General features: G+C 35.2%; 2 protein-coding genes across 2 annotated transcripts; one reads left to right on the top strand and one right to left on the bottom strand.

The window, feature by feature from the left end:
- Window positions 1-2,137: 2,137 nt before the first annotated feature.
- Window positions 2,138-7,857, bottom strand: beta'COP (coatomer subunit beta'). Its single transcript, XM_067353679.1, has 8 exons — window positions 7,710-7,857; window positions 6,982-7,333; window positions 5,965-6,903; window positions 5,657-5,892; window positions 4,988-5,326; window positions 4,303-4,902; window positions 3,526-3,837; window positions 2,138-2,420 (listed from the first exon to the last, which is right to left on the bottom strand). The coding sequence occupies exons 1-8, from the start codon at window positions 7,710-7,712 to the stop codon at window positions 2,382-2,384; spliced, it is 2,820 nt and encodes a 939-aa protein (XP_067209780.1). The 5' UTR covers window positions 7,713-7,857; the 3' UTR covers window positions 2,138-2,381.
- Window positions 7,858-8,621: 764 nt separating this feature from the next.
- On the top strand, window positions 8,622-12,805 carry LOC105674435 (serine protease inhibitor dipetalogastin-like). Its single transcript, XM_012370733.2, has 8 exons — window positions 8,622-8,756; window positions 8,874-9,056; window positions 9,414-9,557; window positions 9,989-10,141; window positions 10,699-10,863; window positions 11,044-11,241; window positions 11,819-11,980; window positions 12,543-12,805. Exons 1-8 carry the CDS (start codon window positions 8,717-8,719, stop codon window positions 12,572-12,574), a joined length of 1,077 nt encoding a protein of 358 aa, XP_012226156.1. The 5' UTR covers window positions 8,622-8,716; the 3' UTR covers window positions 12,575-12,805.
- Window positions 12,806-20,127: the final 7,322 nt, after the last annotated feature.

Here is a 20,127-nt window from a genome sequence, read left to right as displayed (position 1 = left end):
CTCACAACATTCTAAATAGAATGCGAGAAATTCAAGACTTCATAAAATAAAATCCTATTTTTTTTTCATTTATCTATTTTTTTTAATTACTTGGATTCATATTATTTTCCCGCATTCATAAAAGCGATTCTCTCGAATAAAAGCCAGATGATCACATTTAGTTTTAAATACAAGAATCTAGACCATTATTATTTTCTTCTATGTTTTCTTCCTGTGATTCTGACAAACCCGGAGTTAATGGTGATTGCGTTTAGCGTGAGGAAATCGTGAATCAGTTGAGTCTCACACTGATGGCAAGTATCCCTCAAGACGTATCCGTGTCAGAGAAAAGTCGAAACTAATTTTCTATTTCCTGAGAGACTCGAAGAAAAAAGAAGATAAAATCTATCTATTTTTGGCACGGATATCTCGCTTCGTTCTAATTCGATTGTAGCTACAGGAGTTAGAAACTGCGCTGTAATATACGATCGTTAAAAGTGGATTTAATTAAGCGTCGTGAAAGATCGGTCGAACGAACTAAGAGTGTGTCAGATATCGCTCGACCGATTTATAGTAATCCTCTCGTGGAAATTGTGGGCCATAAATTTCCGATAGCTTGATGTCAGACAGAAGTAGCGTCGAAACACGATTTCTTCGCGCATTGTCGATTTATCTCGATCTCATATTATCCCCTAATTATCAAAATATTTTCTTAAAATGATTCTGAAAAAATAAAATAAACAACACAATTAAATGAATTTAAAAAACAAGAGATTTTAGAAAAAAAAAAAAATATATTGATATTTCGCGAATTTTTACGCAACGAGAAATAACAGCACGGCATTAAGAGACAAGATGGATGCGGAAGTGCAGAAGAAACATTTATTTTATCACTCAGCATTGTTTTTGGGTCAGTAACTTTTTTTCATCAAACGAGAAGCTGCCTATCGCGAACGCGCGGCTTTTAAAGCGAGACGACGTCATGACGCGGACAATTTGTAGCAGAATGTCAACGCGACTGTTTCTATTTTCGAGTGCGGCGAGCACGGCTATCTTTTTCTTTTTCTGCTTCTTCATCTCCGTGTTCTCTTCGTGTTCTTTCTCCCTTTCCCCTTCTTCGTCTACCTGCTCTTCTTTTTCTTCTCCGCTCGCCCACCGACGAGGGCGGCGGCATCCTTAAATCCACGCATGATATACACGCATTCAGTGAAGCATATTTACTTTAAAATCAAAAGTATTCGATTAAAATTTTAAATTTTCCAAAACTATCTTCAAAAAGTGATTTTTCTTTACAACTAGTGTTAAAAAATGATAACTTTTTCAGATAAAATAATATTGCATTTAAGGCAATTATGAGTAGGAAATGTGAGATGATTAGATATTGTCAACATATTTTTCTTTCTCTCTATGAAAAAATACCAACTAAAATATGATAAAATATCCTGCCGTTGCCGGTTACTAGATGAGTTTAACTCTTCGCACCTCCTTTTCCTGTTGGCGTTAATAACGAGTATATTTTGCCTCAACACGCGCGCTCGCGTTCTCCCTTGCGTGAGTGCACGGCCAAGCACGTACGGCTCGTGCTAACTGCACCTCTTTGTTTTTCCTCAGCATCTTGTGACACGTACGGGTGTATCGATTCGACTTCGGCTTTTATGCACGCACTCTCGGCTGCCCGAAAATTCGAAGGAAAATGCAACGTGACAAATACGCTGCTATATCAAATATTGCAAGATCAGCGAAAAGTAGATGCTATCTACGTTGTTTTTTGTCAAATCAAGAATTGATTTTTTTCCGCGCAAATGAAGAAAGTTATCTCCCGACTTGCGAATTAACATCAATTAATATTAATTGCGATTTCAAAGTTAAATCCCAAACTGTTTTTAATAAATCTGGTATATTATTTCGTTGCTTTTTTTTAAATGTCTTTATAAAATCGTTCCTCACCTGGCAAATAAAACCATTATCTACAGATGACGAGACTCCTGCGGAAACCCATGTGTTATTCAGGTATGGATGACGTGTAATGGATGGTTAATTTGCGGAAAATAAATTGGAAATGAAGAAGAGAGTCTTTGGCAGTTGCGTTTAGGACCAAGGAAACGGAAATATCTGCAATAAGATGGAAATAAGACAATACAATACAAGCACATTATACTTCCTGTTATATTAACAATATATTTAATCTTTAATCGCCGACGGCAGCCGGCAGATACGCGCTGTACTACCTTCGGTAATGTAGTGATATAAACACACTTGCGCACAGAAAAGTTTCATAATTTTAATACTCGGTTCTATTATAACTTGTCATTTGCTTTTCTTTTTGCGGGGAATGATTGACGGAAGGAGAACGAGAGATACTTGCACGTCGTGCATACGCCATTCATCTCCTGTTACGACGGTTAATCTTCTTCGAGGAGGTCATCGTCAAGATTCACACCCTGAAACAGAAGATTATAAATACTTTCTGATAACATATCAACGCTGATTCGCGATCAAATCTATCTGATCGAGATCGCGTTTGGAAAACTAGAATTCTGCGCGATCCTCGCAGTCTTTAAATGGAAAAATATCAAAACGCAGGTATTCCTAAATGCACTATCGCGAGTGAATGGAAAAAAAGAGCAGGAGGCAGAGCGTGACAAAACGTAGTAATGGTTGGAACCTTATAGTAAAAGGGGTCCGGTTCAACTCGGGAGTCGAGTGTTATGGCAACATGGCTGTAAACAAAACGCAGCGTGACTGCCTCGGAGCAAACAAGCCCTGGGGCTTTCTCGCAAAAGCTCGCAGAGAGAGAGAGAGAGAGACGTATCTCTGTCCTCCCATGTTCGTATCAATTACACCGAGACAAGCCTTAATGATCTGTCGCCGATTTTCGCATTACGCGCGCATATGTCTACGTTTTTTAATAGAGAGACTTATATTAATTCACATATTTAAATTTCCCTTTCTAGTATGAATTAATTTTGAAAATTGCTTTCATTAATTTCTAGAATCGTAAGCATTATTATTATACAAAATTGTTTAAACTACAGAACAAGTAAGCTATGTCTATCTCGTAATTTTATATCGGATTTTTATTTTTTACACCACGACTTCTTCGTTTTAATAACGCACAAATCACGTTCTAAGAATGTTTGCTCCGTGATATATAATACAAGAATGGATTTTACAAATACGATGTACTTCATGATATATTCTGCATGTACATAATCGATTTATATACTACATACGTCGTGTCCCCTTTCTTGTTTTGGTAATGCTATACCCTTCTAAAGTTACGTCCATATTTAAGAGCATTACACTATAGCCTAATTGTACGTCCTCCAACTCTTATTTGTTCGCGCCTTCTTCCTTTTTCAACTTGTTTTCAACAATTTTACGTTTGAGGTACACTTATTCTAATTCACTTATAATTCAAATTTATTGCGATATAATTTAATTATTTTAATTGCATAATTATATCTCTTTTGCAGCGAACGTGTAATTTTTCGACATTGAAAACAAGGGGGAATAGAAAAATACATAAAGAATTAATTAACTTACTGATGTATCAATGTTCTCGTCGATATCTAGATCAATGTCCAAGTCGTCGTCGTCGTCTATTGTAAGAGGCCTGGAACTACTTGCGGGCTTTGTCGTCGCTTTCTCGGTGGGAATAGTCGCTGCACTTGCTTTAAGGACGCTATCTTTTGCAGATATTGAAATATCTTGCAATCTTTGAGTGTAATTGTCGAGTGGTGTTTCAGGCAGTTTTGTCTCGGCCTCAGAAGTGCTGCTTATGCCGCCCTTATATTGAAACGTACCCGACTGCTCGGCAACCAGCATTTCTTCTATTGGTTTCCGCTCGACATTAGACTATATAATTGATATAAACTGATTAGTCATACAATTTTTTGCAATACATCCTATGGAGGTTCGACGTTGTGTCAGTGAAATGCAAGTTTTATTAATAAGAGCCAGATTGATTTTATATAGCGCTGTAACGATGTAACAATAAAGATACGGGGACGTAAAGTCTTTATTATCGGTGCGATATGCAAACTCGAGTTTACAAATGCGATTACGTGTCCATAAAATATTATTCAAGTCTTTCACAGCATATTGTTGTCGTTATTAAAGTTACGAGCTGATTGAGACGAGTAATAGATTGGTTTCAGCAAGATGATTTGTATCGTATTAATACTATTACAGTTTAATGATTTTCGATTAAAAAAAAATTACACTAAAACGCCGCTAATCGCATTCGATGATGTTTTTGCTATCTATTTTGATATTTGATTCACCTCGCTAATATTGCTAATATTAAAAAAAATTGCATACCGTAACAGTGGGAAATGCAGAAGCCGGAATCTTCCTCTTGCTCTCATCTCGCAAGAACTTTTCCACCTTTAGGGCTTCTCTGTAGCCCGGGAAAAGATTCTCGTATTGCTCGGGATCCGCCAAGCTTTGTCCGGCCTTCTCGCTCACCGCCGAAAGTTTCTCTTTCCACAATTTGATGATATGCGAGATTTTACTGGGCGCGTATGTCCTGGCAAAGAACGCCGCCTCAGGAATTCTGTCCGTCTTGATTAAGATGTCCAGGCATTTATCGATGTCACCTAGTATGAAATTCGACAAGAAGGAAATATTGTTCTTCCCCGTTTCGTCCGCGATCGTGCCGAGCTTCTCTATCATATCCGCGTTTCCTGTGCTGGTGGCTAACAACAACAGGCCACCGAAATCTTGGGCCTGATGCAAGCACTCCTGCGCCAGACAAAGTTTGCCTTTCTGCGTGGCGAGAGAAGCCAACTGCCGCCACTTCTGTTGGCTGTTTGCTTCCTTGGCTAGCGTGTGTGCGGTTATCAGATTTCCCAGCGCGAGTGCTAGTTCGAATCTATGCTCAGGATCCGTTGATACCGCCAGCGCTTGCTCTTTGAAGCCCTACGACAACACGATGAAAATAAAAACAATTCTCATCGAATCATTATTAACGCTTGCCGCAAGAATACATACATAAATTACATACCTGTTTTTCTAAGAAGTGAGCCACTCTCGTTCGATGTTCCTTCGGGACAGTCGGTAATACTCTGTTGGCAGTTTCGAAATCTTTCCGCATAACTGCGGTTTGATACTCTAGCACGGAGAGCAAGAGAGAATACGAGACGACAGACAGTTCCTTATCGCATAGATACAATCTGTTATCTCTCGGTACGTATCCCAACAAGTACATCGGTCTGTCCAGATGCGAAACTGTAACCACTTCGCCGCCAACGAAGTAATTAATACGGTTGACGCTGTTAGTGTAGATGAAACAGTCGCCGACCCATAAACCGGTTTTTACTACTTCGTTCATCTCTGCTACCATCTAAAAATCAAATTTATAAAAATCAGAGATAGAAAACAAAATTTGCTAAAGCAGGAATATTTGAAGTTCTTTGATATTCAATCAGTTGTAAAATAAAAAGATTATTCATCTTTGAAGAACTGCAAAGTTCTTTTTAAATCGTGAAACTTTTGCTTTAAAAAATAATGTATCAGATTGTTCAAAAAGTTTTCTAATTTTTTAATAACAAAATTTAAAAAAAACTTTAAACTCAATATTTCAGTTTAATACACAATCTACTTTAAAATATAATAGTGATTTCAAGAGGTTATAAGTCTCATAGGTCTTTAAAGACCGAAAGTATAAAAATACCTCGAAAGCATTTTCAATATCCTCAGCATTTTCTGCAGCATTAGCGACAGCGTCCGAATGATACTTCAGTATAAAATATTGATCTGATGTTGCTAATGCCACTAACGAGGCGTTCTCAGCCCAATAAACATGCGTGGGCTGTATGTCTATGCGACGAATCAATCTTAACGAATCCCAATCGAAAAAGGAGAGGCCAGATCCGGACGATACGCCAAGTAAAAATCCACCAAAGATACCTACAAATAATATGTAACAGTAAGTAAAAGTCACGTCGACACAAAACGACGGAGAAATAAAAGATGCCTTACCATCCGCTCCGAAATCTGGCTTGAAGCTTTTCTTTTCCTTGAAATTTTTGAATACCTTCACCGTCGTATTACTCTCTCTCACTGCGTATTGGCTCGAGTCTGCCGCCCACACAAATTCAGACGCCTGGCCAAACGCCTTGTTCCTCAACGCCATGGATGTGTATATGATGTATTCCCCATCGCCGCAGACCACCAGAAATCGCCCGTTCGGATTGTGTTGTATCGTTTGCGGATAAATCTCACAGGCGCCCATGTCCTTGACGGCCAACGGCAGCCGCTCGCCATCCTGAGCTTCCTCACCCAACGCTTTCAAGTTCACTTGCTGAATTTCGCTGTGACGCGCCCACACGATCTTCCCGCCTAGCGAATCCATCGAGACGGCAGGTTCCTCTCTACCGACTTTCACCATAACGCTACCTTCGTCGTAGCCGATGGCGACGTTGTTCGAGCCTCGCATACATGCAATCGTCCACACTCTCTCGAAGCTGTAATTGAGAGAAGACTCCAACCTATACGTTCCAGCGTGCCATATTCTGACAGTGCCGTCTTCTGAGGCAGTGAGAACAATTGGTAATTCCGGATGGAAACACACGGCAGAGATATTCTGAGTATGACCCTCCAGGGTTTGCACGCAAGTCTTATTCTGATAATCCCATATTTTAACATATCTGTCATCAGCGCCTGATATCAAATACGGCTTATCCCCACCATGATAATAATCCACACAGTTGACACCCTTCTCGTGACCTTCCAGTGTAAAATTAGCTGTAGACGAACCAAGTTGCCATACTTTGACGGTTCTATCCAGAGATGCACTGGCAAAAGTGTTGTTGTCCTTGGGATTGAATACAATCTGCATGACGTAGTGGGTGTGACCCTCGAATACTTGTTGGCAGATCCAGGACTTCTCCCAGTTCCACAATTTAATCCACATGTCATCTGTAAAAAACAGTTAATGTTATAATACAAACAGCTTATGTTATACAAATTAAAGTATGTTAGTTAATATTCTCATACCACTGCTGGTAAGTATGAATGGTTGTGTTGGATGCACCGCTATACATCTGACATAATCACTGTGTGCTTCATAGGCATGAACGCGTTCCGAAGTATTGTAGTTAAATACTCTAATTTGCATGTCATCAGAACCAGTGATCACCCAGTTTTTGCGTGGTACAAACTTCGCTGTTCTTACGGGCAGATCACATACTTCAAATGTCTTGACCAACGTTTGTGTTTCATGATTCCAAATATTGACGTTGCCTTGGTATAAAGAACATAACATCCATGGTAATGTTGGATGAAGATCTACACTTTTCACTCTGTCTGATCTAGCTGTTAGCTTCCGCTTGATATCTAACCTCAAAGGCTGAAAAGAAAAATCCTTATATTAGAATATCGTGCGAAATTGTCATTGCTTCTCTCATTTCCTGTACCACCAAAATTATTATTTCAATAACTTTTATTGTAAATATAACAAATGCAAATAGTACAAGATTTGTATTAATCAAATTTATCGTGATTGTGATTACATAGTATATAAAAAACGAAACACATCTTGATTGAAAAAAGTCATTACGCTATGCGACTAGGTTTTTCATCATTATGGGGGTAGATGTTTTGACATGATAAAATTGATCGTACATAAGGAGCAAATGTCAATACAATAAATGCACAGGTGTTCTGCTAACAGCATTGTTACAAATTGTTTCACAAAGATCGATTAACTAGCTTTCTCTACGTACCATGTTGTTACTGTTTCACAATTATCCACTGTATCCGAATACTGTTACCACGAAATTATTGACACTGCATTAACAGATCTAAATAAGCAAGACCTGCCATGAAGTTAGGACGTGGCCGATGCCGAATGAAAAGATGGCGTCTGGCAAGCTGCGAATGACATTATTCATTGAATTTTATCATAGAAAAATTTTTCAAGCTATTTTAGAATATTCACAGCAAATGTTGAATATACTCGAAAAACATTTAATACTCGATCAAGACTTAAATTATGAATGAATATATTGGTATCAAAAAGAAAAGATAAATTTGGTTAGGATTATATACTTACTTGGTAGATAATGTCGCATGCTTCTATCTCCTATATTGATAATGCAAATTTCTTCACAAGCGGTTCTTTTAAACGATAGAAATAAATAACTTTTTCTATTATAAAAATCATATTTATTTTTTGTCATTTAATGTCTATTTATTTATATTCATATATTGTTGTTTTTTTTGTCATTCTATATAAAATAAGAAAGATATAATTAAAATAAATATTGTTATTACTTTTATTATAATTATATTATTACTATTAATCATAATAAATTATTTCAGATAAATGAGTTTATTGTCCAAATAGTTTAATTAATTTTATTACTATATTTCTTTTTAAATAATATTAATTAATTTGTTGATAACAAAATGTATTATATAAAACATGTATGTTTTACATACGTGTTTGCGACAGAACTTTAATATATTGATAGATCACGTTTAATCTGGTGAAACAAATTAGTGGACAGAAATCAATAATGACGTTTGCTGCGTGCTCGCATTGTTGCAATTGATTTCGTTACACGTCATTGCAGTGACACGTATTCAAAGTGGAATTTCCGTGATAATCACAACGTGAGGAATGCAGAATAATTTCGAATCGGAAAGAAAGAAAAGCAGCGCGGATGCAGAATCGGACGCAGTTGTAACGAATTCTTCCGCAGTTGAAACTATATTCTAAAATTTAATAATGTCGTTCCTAATTGGACATTGCGTCTTTTTTCTATTAGGTCAATTTGAGCTTTATTAATATCTCTTATAAATTTTAATTCTATAAACAAAAGTTTCAATTAAATATACTCGTAGAAAATCGTAATGGAGAAATAAAAGGTTTTGTAATTTTACAGGAATCAGTATGTGTAATAAAGTGGGACTAGCAATTACCTTGCATAATAAGGTGGCTCTGTATGAAAATTGCACGATTTTTAATAATTCGGATTTATACAAAGGTCCTATATGCGGTGACGATGGTGTGACATATGCTAATAGTTTATATCTTGATTGTAAAAACCATCATAATAGCAACACTGGTGAGTTAATTTCTTATTCTGCAATTAATAAAAACTAACGACAATATATCAAAAAAGATATTTGTATCACCAAAAAAATTGTGGACATTTTTATAAATTCAGAAATAAATATTAGCTATTATTAATTGTAATTGATAATAATGCAATAACAATTGTCAAAATAATGCAAACATTTGTCATGTTAATAAATTACTAATAAGCCACGCTTTAGAAATATATAACATATATTATACATATATAAAACTCTATAAAAAATTTATTCATAAATATTCATATATTATATATACATATATTCATAAATAGAAAATTTTAATGTAAAAGTTTATCCAATTTCACGATTTAAATAAAATTTTTTAGTTGCTACGTTGCATTCCGGTCCCTGCTTGAGCAACGAAGAATACTGCAAAATTAATCTATATTATGAACCAGTTTGCGGCTCGGATCGTAAAATTTACACTAATAAGGAATCGTTTTTATGCGTTCTACACAAACATTCGGGCGGTAAGTGATCAACGATATTTACCGTTTTGTCTTCTTCAACTTTTATGTATACATTTACTATTCTTTGTTAATGCAAATTAAAGTTGACGAAAGTTCGATATATGTAACCGAGTATGCGTTTCGGCTGCAAAGATTCACATTACCCAGGAGACCGCAATTACAGCTCAAGTAAATTAATCTCAATCTGTGTGCGTGTTATTCTTGATGCAATTTTAACTTTTTTATATTAAAAAATTTATAAGTTTTTAAAACTCTTCTACTTGTCAAGAGAGACATTTTCTCTGATTTTATAATGTAGGAATTTTTAATTTTCAGATCCAGAAGAATCAATACGAGTGTACTGATACAATTTTGTCGATCATATTTTTTATTCAATCGCTGCATAAATAAAGAAATTTGCATTGTAAATTTATTTTTCTGACCTGTTTTAGATTTGAGAGCCGTATCGATGACAGCGTGCCAGCAGAACGATCACTGTTACAGAGACGGTACCGAACACTACGGGATCAATCCGGTCTGCGCTAATAATGGGTTCACTTATCAGAACGCGGCGCAGATCAAGTGTCTGCAACGATACAACCCCGGTAAGGGATTATGACAAAAGTTACGTAAAAGCGTTTAATTATGATTCGCCTAATTGCCGGTAAGTAGTTTGAAAATATCGTACAAACTCCTCCGGAATCTCCGCGCTCTCTTAACTTTCGCGACGTGTCAGTGCCAAATTAATTTGGAAAGTTCCGCTCTAAACTAAACGTTTAGCTAGGATAAGCCTCGGTTGCCTCTTTGCTGCGTTTAGTCTCGCATAGACAATGCAGATTTAAATGCGAATTACTATCCGTTCTATTAATACACAGCGCGAATATAATAAAATGTATGATACGATTTGTCATGTCGGAATTATCACAAGCAAGCATAATTATGACAAAATTTTATAAAATATGAAAATTATTAAAATTAAAGGTAATAAATAAAACTAAAAGAATTACATTTTAAATAAAATTAAGATTAATAATGAATTTGTAAGAAGTAATAACTATTTGTTAACAAAGATAAGACTTTTATGCAAATTGTTGAAAAACTATATGTCGTATTTTATTATATTTGATTAATTTTAGAATACGATTCTTTTTACTTTTTGTAGGATTACAAATTATTCACGATGGCGGTTGCCGCGTGGAATTCGTTCACCAACTTTACGGTGCAGCCGTTTGTGACATCGCGAGAACGAAATACGAGTGGAATCCAGTCTGCGCATCGGACGGAGTCACGTATTCAAATCCATTCGTGCTTCTCTGTTACCATTCACGTATGCAATAATTTTATTACATCAAGTATAAAAAATTTTGTCTTAAAATTCATCAAAAAATACAAAGACAAAATATGTAAGAATTGTTCGTTGGCGTATTGTATAGCATATATAATTGATCGATGTTTTTACTTAAAATAATAGCTGAAATTTTATGACTGCATCTTATTGCTCAATTAGATTTAAAAGTGAGATTTCACGGAGAATGCAACACGCATAGTCATAATGCTTGCCAGAAGGCACATAAGAATACCACGATTTTGCCAAATGGTCAATATGTAAACAATTCCTTCACCGTGAACGACGCAGTTTGTGGAAATGACGGCCGCACGTATCCAAGTATACATCACTTGCAATGCCAAACTCGTTTCAATAAATGTAAGTTCTACGTCGCGGAGATTATGAAAATTATTTCACAAACTAAAATGCACTAAACGCATAATATTTAATCATTTATACACCATTGATAAGCATTTCTTGTTTTAATTTCAAAATATTTGTAACACTTAAAAAATAAAAAGTTCACATTTTAATAAAATTTTCATACAAAATAATAACAATTTTTATGACTTTTATGCATTAAATTATAGAAAGAATTATTCATTGCAAAGTTTGCAATATTTCAAGATTTACGTTTTCCATTTTTTGATATCAATTTTTCAACGATTTTACCAAATACAAAATTTTAGTTTTATACAAAAATAGAAAACGATTGAAAATTTGATAGTTTAATTACGTAACAAAACATTAATCTCCATTTTATTCTGTACAGATTTCATCTCAAGGGAATTTTTATCGATGGCACTTAACTATCAAAATATCAAAACTTTTACTTAAAAACGTTTACTTTAAAAATGTCGCTAATTTCGAGAAACAATTTTGTCTTGAAATTGGTCCAAGAACACGAATTCGGATTGCAAGCGCATCGGCGATAACATATTTCTTTCGTTCGCAGATGTGTTTCTAAAACATCACGGTCGGTGTTCCGGACCGGATGACCACCCTTGCGGGTCGATACCGGAAGAGGATCATAGACAACCCGTGTGCGGCACCGACGGCAAGTCTTACGTGAGCCCAGAGGCGCTTTGGTGCGCTAAATCGCGCAGCCCGCAAAAATGTAAGATCCATAGATCATAGTGCACCTATAAATTCCAGACAAATTCTCTCCCTCTCGTAATGTTCGCGCGTTCGCGCGAAGACATTTTCACTCGGTTCGCAGCAGAACTCCTCGCTCATTAACTTGCCTACGTCGCGTAAAATTACGCGCGCTTCACGTAGTGGAAGTTTCGGTTTTGTCTCGAGAAAGATACGTAGATTTTCGTCACAACAGGAAAAACGTAATTTCACGGCAATTTTCGGAACTCTTACGTATATCTTGTTAAAGTCGTGAAAATATCTCAGCGCCATTCTTCGCGCGTTGAGATAGTGAAAGAGGCGATTTCACGCGATAAATCGTGTTGACGCGGAATTATGCCGCAAGCAGAAATCGCGATATTTATATGTGATCTTTCTGATGATAATTGACTTAATTAAGATTTATATCTCGCGTATTCTTGAGTATTGAAACGCGACGGTGTAGAGAACACAAGAGAATACTGTTCGTTGCTAAGGTAAAAGCGTTTCTCGATCGATAGCCGATTAAGCCTTCAAGTCGTATAACGAGGCGTTCGCTTTTGCAGTTATTGCTTACAAGCACGACGGTCCTTGCTAACGAAGACATTGTCAAGAATCATGCAGAAGAGTGCCGAGCCCGGAATCAAGTCGTATTTTTGCGTATATTTGTGAAATGTCAAGATACGTGAAAAATGAAGAAAAATCAACAGAAAACTCTCTTCTAGATGTCAAATTTAAAAATAAATATAAAATGGAAAATTATGAACAAAATGTGAATTATATAAGAAAGAGAAACTAAATAAAAATATATAATTTTGATGCTTCTTGATTTTATCTATTATTTGTGTTGATAAAATTAAAAATAAATAAAATTTGCATTTTTCGCATTTACAGCATCAAGAATACAACTTATCGAGATTATAGCAATTTCAATCCCCGACGAGAATGCTTTGATTTATGTAGTCCAACTCTCTTTGTACATTTCAATACACAAAGAGATATTTCAGTATACAACAAAGAGAAGATATTAAAAAGTTTGTCTAACGTTATCTTTCTCAATGAACACTCGAGTGAATCCTGCATAAACGCGCGTACTTTCTCAATCGCAGAAAGTGCGATAGAACGTGCGCGCTAATCGTCGTTGTGCGTCTCGAGATGCAAATCACATCCGGTAATATCAGAAATCAAATTAATTCGATTATTAATATGCACTTTTCACGAATTGTACGCGAATCTGTTCGGTAAGCGTGTAATTTTATATTGAAGAACATTGGAGATAATTCAAAAGTGGATCGTATTTAGCGAGATGGATCAAGGCCACGTCAATAATGTGGATGGTTGTTCTGCAAAAAGCGCGCCGTGCATCAAAGGCGAAAGTCAAGGAAAAGATTGCATCTCCTCGGATCTCCTTTCTGACAAACAAAGAAAGCAACGAGGCGAGGATATACGGCGAAGCAGCGAGTTTCTTCAAGGCTTCGAGAGGACTCCTGGAAGGTCTCGATGATCGGAGACTGATAACAGTCTCCTGTTTGAATAACAAATATCTTGCACATTTTTTGCAAAGGTTTTCCGCTTTGTCGTATGAAGAGGATTTGTTCAACTATTATCAAATCTCACGAGTGTACTCAAAAGTTTGATCCTTTCCGCGGACGATATTCACAACTGTGCGTAACATCAAACATGTCATCACGAACAATCGCATTAGATTTCTTTTCAGTGGACTTCGCGTCTCTCGATTACATTTTGTCCGATTATGGTAAGTACGCCTCGTCTTGCATTTCTTTCCTCTCATTTTCCGCGGAGATCTGGGTCGCATCGTCGAGTATTCTCGAGGAACAGCCGGGCGCGTTTTGCTGCCTCTAACCGAAAGAATTCCAATTACTCCCATTCCACTGTCGCATTTATTTAGCTTGAACAACCTGCCCTATTGCGAAATGGAATGAGTAACATAAAGAAAACCCGATAATCAGTATATTCGTTCGCCTACAATCGAGGGCCAAATTGAGGCAACAGAGTTAAAGTTTTCAAGAATATATATATATATATATTAGTTCCCTGTTTAAAATTCACAAAATTTTTTCTACATAATAAAACCAATTTAAAAAAAAAACAAAATTTTACAATTGTCCACTGATCATCGCAAAAATTAGCACAAATAAAATACAATTTAAATGTTTTTTTGATTGTTAAATATTAAAAAAATATATTCTAATTAATTCGTGAAAAATTTATTCGTTAGTATTTCTGCAGTAAATTTTCATATATCTTCATATTTTGACATGTTGAAAAACTCGATTACGCGTGTTCGCGCTTTCCGAGCTTTTCACGTTCAAGCTTCAGTTGGAGAGAACAACAAATAAGAGTATATTTTTCAGTAAAAATACTTGTTTTTTAGAAAAAAAAGGAGACAACGTAAATATTTTCTGCAGAGGGAATGTATTTCAACGAGAGGATATAGCTTTTAGCACCGTGAAAAAGAAACTACTACACCTCGATAAAACATTTCCTAAGAAAGAGAAACATTTTTTGTCAGAGTTTTATCCAATAACAGTGATCTTCAATGTTGCAATAAACTCATCGCGTCGTAAAGTTCATTTTCATCTTACACAAAATATTGCTCTTTTTATATAATATAATCAAAATAAGTTATTAAACATATCAAAATATAATATATATTTTATTTAACTTTCATAGTAAATCTTTCATAGTAAATCTCGTTTTAAGACTACAAAAATTGAAAGAGACATCTTCGTTGTTAAAGTAGTCGGCTCGAAGAACGGCGATGGATGAAAAAAAGTTCTATTGAGATGATTCAACACGAATATATGGCGATCGGAAACAATTCTGAACACTGTAATTTAACAATCAGTTAGATGTAATTTTTGTTCTCTGCCATTACCGATTTCCTGCGACCTTAATGATTTCGTGCGCATAAGAGAAATCAAAGATAAACAAATTCAGTATGTCATTACAGTTAATGTTTCTCTGGTATCATTTTGCTTACATTTTGTGAAGAAAGCATTTGTCACGTTGCTAACTAAATTTTTCTTCGAGCAAATTTTGCTGAAATAATTGCATGTTACACTGAAACAGAATTAATTAACGTCGTACGACACTTGTTTAAAGCGGAAGATAACAGAAATAACGAAGAGTGGCGAACAATCATGGGAACAATCGAGTTCACTGCATAATTGGGAAAATCGTTATATAAATTTCTCATCACAATGTTTGAACACATCACAGTGTTTGAATGTGATTAAAATCACGTGTAAAAATTACGGTTATTATATAAGAAAAGGAACATTTCCTGTAAAATGAGAATCAGCTTTGCAACACGATAGGTTTATAGCAGCATCCAAAATCACTGACTGATATCGTATATATATAAAATTCTGTTCAAGAAATTTTCTTTAAAAATAAACGTTAGATAGTAGATAAATCAGAATTACAGCACGCATCATTCTATTCAGAAATCGCTGACGATTCGACATATATTCGATTTTATTATATCGCTACATCGATATTATCGCTTTTGCGTCAGTATTTTCCTTAGGGCCATTTCTTATCGTATCTTACTCTCACTATGCTAACGCAACCGTCTTGCCACAAAAATAAGATATTGTAAAGAAATCAAGTGTCATGCTATTCTATGTGTATTAAATACGTTGCTATAACATTGCAAATACATTGCCTTCCTTGCAAGAAACGAAATACATTCTTTTAACATTACGGCGCACTTCCTGTAGTATTTTTAATTCGCACGATAGTATTAGTACCTGTGATTACCGTGCAGATGTTTTTTTTTCAGAAATGCTCACAATTCCACGGCATGCACAATTAATTTCTACATTGGACGAAATTAATTGTGCGTGCTGTGGAATTGTGAACATTTCTGACGAAATCGCTTAACGTGCCGAGCAATTAAATGCGCAGATCTCACATGATTATCACGTCAAGTCTGGTTTATTAAGGTCCTAGAAGACAGATTATCTCTTCAACTACTCTACCAAAGATTTCTTTTATTTTTCAATGGCCTATTTCAGTATGTGACCTTCGCTTTTTGCTATGAATTTGCAACTGCGACATCATGCATATCCGTGATGACTTGAATATAAGCATCGATAGTTAAAGACGATTGCTAGCAGGGATTTAGTTTCCTATTCAAGTTGTGCATTTTTTAATTTCATATTTTAAAAATATATTATAAAGAGCCCTGAAAACAGGGTTTAGTGCATCTGGATGCAAGTACTTCAAAGATAGTCTCTGTATCGATATCAGATAACAGTTAAGTAGTCAGATTTAGCATCAAGCTGTGGCTTCGCAATCGGTCGTTTTAGCGTACAATTTTAGCATAAAAACCGAAACTTCACAGAAATTATTGGCACAGGCGTGTTTTGTTCGCGAATTATCTTCGTCCGATCATCAAAATGCCATAAGCCACGTTCTATTCACCCATTCCACTCGCGGGCAATTGCATGGCGCAATTGCAGCGCAAAGTGCAATGATCGAAAGTTTTTTGTCAATCAGTCTCCGATCCGATAGCTGCGGCAAAGAAAATTGCGAGATAAAATTGCAGCTATGAGAAAAGAGATGGAGACCCCGAAAAAGGTACGACTGTCTCTTCGCATGATCGACAAAAAGATGCAACCATATATTTTGTTTTTCTTGAGATATTCTACATGTACAAAAATAAATTCAAAAAAGAAAAGATCAACTAAATTCTATGTTATGTTTTAAAAAAATTCAATACTTTCACACACAGAACAGATTCTAATTTCAAATATATATAATAAAATAACTGTGAATCTGAAACTGTGAATCTTTGCACCTTGTGCAATCACTAGAATTTTATTTGCAAGCTGTCAATTTATATACGTATGAAAATTTGCACCTATAAAAGTTGGTTTTCAAATTATTCACTATTTGTAATTTTACGTAAATCTTTTTTACGATGTAATTTAATCGAAATTGAATTTGCGATTGGATTCTGATTTCGCAGCATGATAAAAAGAGAAGATAAACGATCGCAAACGCACATAAATTGATTCAATATGTGTTGATACCAATTTTTATAGCTTGTTAGCATTGCTTGTGATAATAATGTGTTATGACGCGATGTGACGTAGTAAACGCTAATCGAAGACGTGTTCTATCACTTTAAGTTAATTTTGGATTCCTGCACGCTGAACCAACTACGGTAAACTTCTAGGGACAATAACTTTGCAGTTTTACGACGTAGCATTTTAAATATATATTCCATATTTTTCCAACACAGTTATAAATAGCTTCAATTTTATATAATACTTTTTTTATATAAATAAAACTTTTATAAAATCAGAATAATAAAATATTTTTAATCGTAAGCATTATTAACTACAATGTTTCATTTATATTTAACTAATTTTCTTTTGTTGTTATTTAATTAATCCGTTAATAAATATATTATTTTATTTGTATTATTTAGTATTCTACTTCAAAATTAACGTGGTAATTAATTTAGCTTAATATATTTGACTTTCTAATTATGTAGGTATACAATATCAAAATTATCCATTGCGATATTAATGTCGCACCGATATTTCTAACCGTATTAAAAAAATCAACCGCTCACGATGCAGTAGATTGTCACACAAGTGGAGGAGGTCAGGGCAGCCATTCGTCTCTAATCCCGAGAAAGAAACATCGGGTCTCTCCGCGTATTCTGTCACACCGGGTGACCTACTGTTCCTTTCTCGGAGCCAAGAAGGAACGCGCCGCGATTACGGTGGACGCATTATTTATCCACCTCCTCTCTTTCACCGCAAATCCATTCGTGCGAGCGCGATATCTATAGCTCGGCGTGCGCTTATCCTTCCATCCCACGATATCATTTCGAAGGTTTATATTTTTAGCGTCCATCGATCACGCGATTTTTCCCTTTTACCTCGGCAAGAAGAATCGGTCGACGAGCGTATCTATCGATCACTTGCGGACTGATCAATTGGCGCACATGCGGAATACGTTACACTGTACAGCCAGGCACAATCTATACAAAGATTTGTCGAAAGTAAGATGCACTCGGGAATTAATGATAACGTATTACTGTTCCTAGATGTCATCCTGGATGATAGAAGGAGAAAAGTCGAAAGTGTTATTTTTGCTTTTCGTTCAGCTGAGAGAGCACACAGAGAGTACTTAACTAGTAATCACGAAAATGATTACTAGTGCCATAAACTCTCAGCCGCTTTCGGATTCACCGAGATAGATCCTATCGTTAAAATCCGAGCTCGTCAGTTTCATCTCTTTTTTTATTTCTATACTTTTTGTTGATATTTTGATTTTATTATTTTATTCTCTCTTGTATTAATTTTTATTAATATAGTTTTGCCGTTTTATATTAATTGAAAAAATTCCTTTTATTCACACCATATCACATGAACTTGCCGAGCTCGAGCACTTTTTTTTATATCTTCACACCTGTGCTTGTCTTTTATGTTTTTGATAGCAATCCGGTTCTCGTGATTCCTCTCATGCAGGTATTTCCTTTCCTCGATAATATAGTCGCGTGACAGTGAACCAGTTTGCTTCTGGTTTTCTAACGCGGTAAATGGACCGTGACGTTAAAGACTCCGATCTGTCGTCGTCCTTTCTGGTGTAACCACTTAGTGACAGTTAACGACAATTGCGGTCGAATAAGTTCGATAATATCCAATTTATCGCGATAGCCCTATAAACACTCTATCACTTACTTGTCTATCATCATTATCATCACTGAACAAAATGTCACTGGAACCATTCTTTATATATACAGAAATATATAGGTTATTCGCAAAGAATATGAAACAATGTGAAATTATGAGTACTTAACAAATAAAAGATGCAGAATTGTAGAATACAAAAAATTAATTAATTTCGTAATTATAATTAGTGTTAAGTATAGTTAATTAGATTTAATAGTGGATAATCATAATCACGTAATATCTTCTAAGTTTTCACTTTGTAGAAGAGAGAAATGATACCTCTGTCTTTCAGCGTCCAAATAAATGCCAGCAGAGTCATCGACCTGCGTCAGGAACGACAATATTGTGCAAAATGTGGTTTTGTTAATGACAAAGTAGCTCTTGGTATTCGTTGATTCGATTACCTAATATTATTGTATATCTGCGAGAAATCTCACCGATTTCTTTGCAGTAAAGCGGCCAGTGAAACTATTAGAGTTGTAATCTTGCAGAAAGCAAGAAATTTTTTAACAAGGTAAGAGAAAATATAATAACATATAGCACAATTAAATAAAGAAAAATGATAATTAAATTGATAAAGTAATAAAAATTGACCTACACAAATTCTAAAATAAATAATTAAACAAATATATATTATATATACTCAAAATAATTATAAGATTTTGATGAATGGAGAATATTAATTATCATCATCATCATCATTACTGACACGATAGGCCGATATAGCCTTCTTGAGAAGTTCCCTCCAGACTTCCGTCCCTGTTCAATGCCTTGGTTTTTCTTTTGCAGGGTTATATTTTAAGTATCCATCCGACTTTATTTTTTACAGGAGAAAATTGTGTTAGCCTCCTGCCAAATCCCTTTTAATCGCCTCTTACGACAAGCAGGGAATACTGTGGGCTTATTCTACTCAACTCACAGAGGGAGCGAATATTAGATGTGCATATGTTTAACTTGTATTAAAATTAATGCAAGACACATAGAACAAACAAAACGATTTTATCAATTTTTGAAATTTGTTTTTTTTCTGCAAAAGTCGCAATTCCAAATCTCGAATAATATTCGCCAAAACAGTGAATGTTTATTCAGTTTTATCGCAAATATGAATAATTTGAACCATATGCTCATACGTTTAAATCTATCTCTTTGTCCATATGGTTAATTCAGCTACCAATCTCTCAAAATGTTAAAAATTGCAATTATTATGTCGCAGATAACAAACGTAAGTATAAGAAATATCAATACATAAAAACGAGCAATGTCCGAGAAACACATTATATGTTATCGTGTCTAATATTTTATACGCAATAGTGTTAAGTGCGTCATCGTTTCAAGTAGATCACATTTTTGCGATACGAGCACTTGATTATTTGATAGATCTGTCTAAATGTTTATTATATAATGTGAGAAATCGTAGATTTATATATCATTA

The sequence above is a fragment of the Linepithema humile genome, chromosome 1, assembly GCF_040581485.1.
Source record: "Linepithema humile isolate Giens D197 chromosome 1, Lhum_UNIL_v1.0, whole genome shotgun sequence".
NCBI lineage: Eukaryota > Metazoa > Arthropoda > Insecta > Hymenoptera > Formicidae > Linepithema > Linepithema humile.
This window is presented reverse-complemented; position numbering and strand designations above follow the sequence as displayed.

Bases quoted from the DNA above. Each gene is read 5' to 3' on its own strand.
- LOC105674435 (XM_012370733.2), top strand. From the start codon at position 8,717: ATGTCGTTCCTAATTGGACATTGCGTCTTTTTTCTATTAG. The intron at 9,057-9,413 runs GTGAGTTAATTT...AAAATTTTTTAG, and splicing joins CCATCATAATAGCAACACTG to TTGCTACGTTGCATTCCGGT. The intron at 10,142-10,698 runs GTAAGGGATTAT...TACTTTTTGTAG, and splicing joins TCTGCAACGATACAACCCCG to GATTACAAATTATTCACGAT.
- beta'COP (XM_067353679.1), bottom strand. The intron at 5,893-5,964 runs GTAAGGCATCTT...TATTATTTGTAG, and splicing joins GCCAGATTTCGGAGCGGATG to GTATCTTTGGTGGATTTTTA. The intron at 3,838-4,302 runs GTATGCAATTTT...TCAATTATATAG, and splicing joins CTGCATTTCCCACTGTTACG to TCTAATGTCGAGCGGAAACC.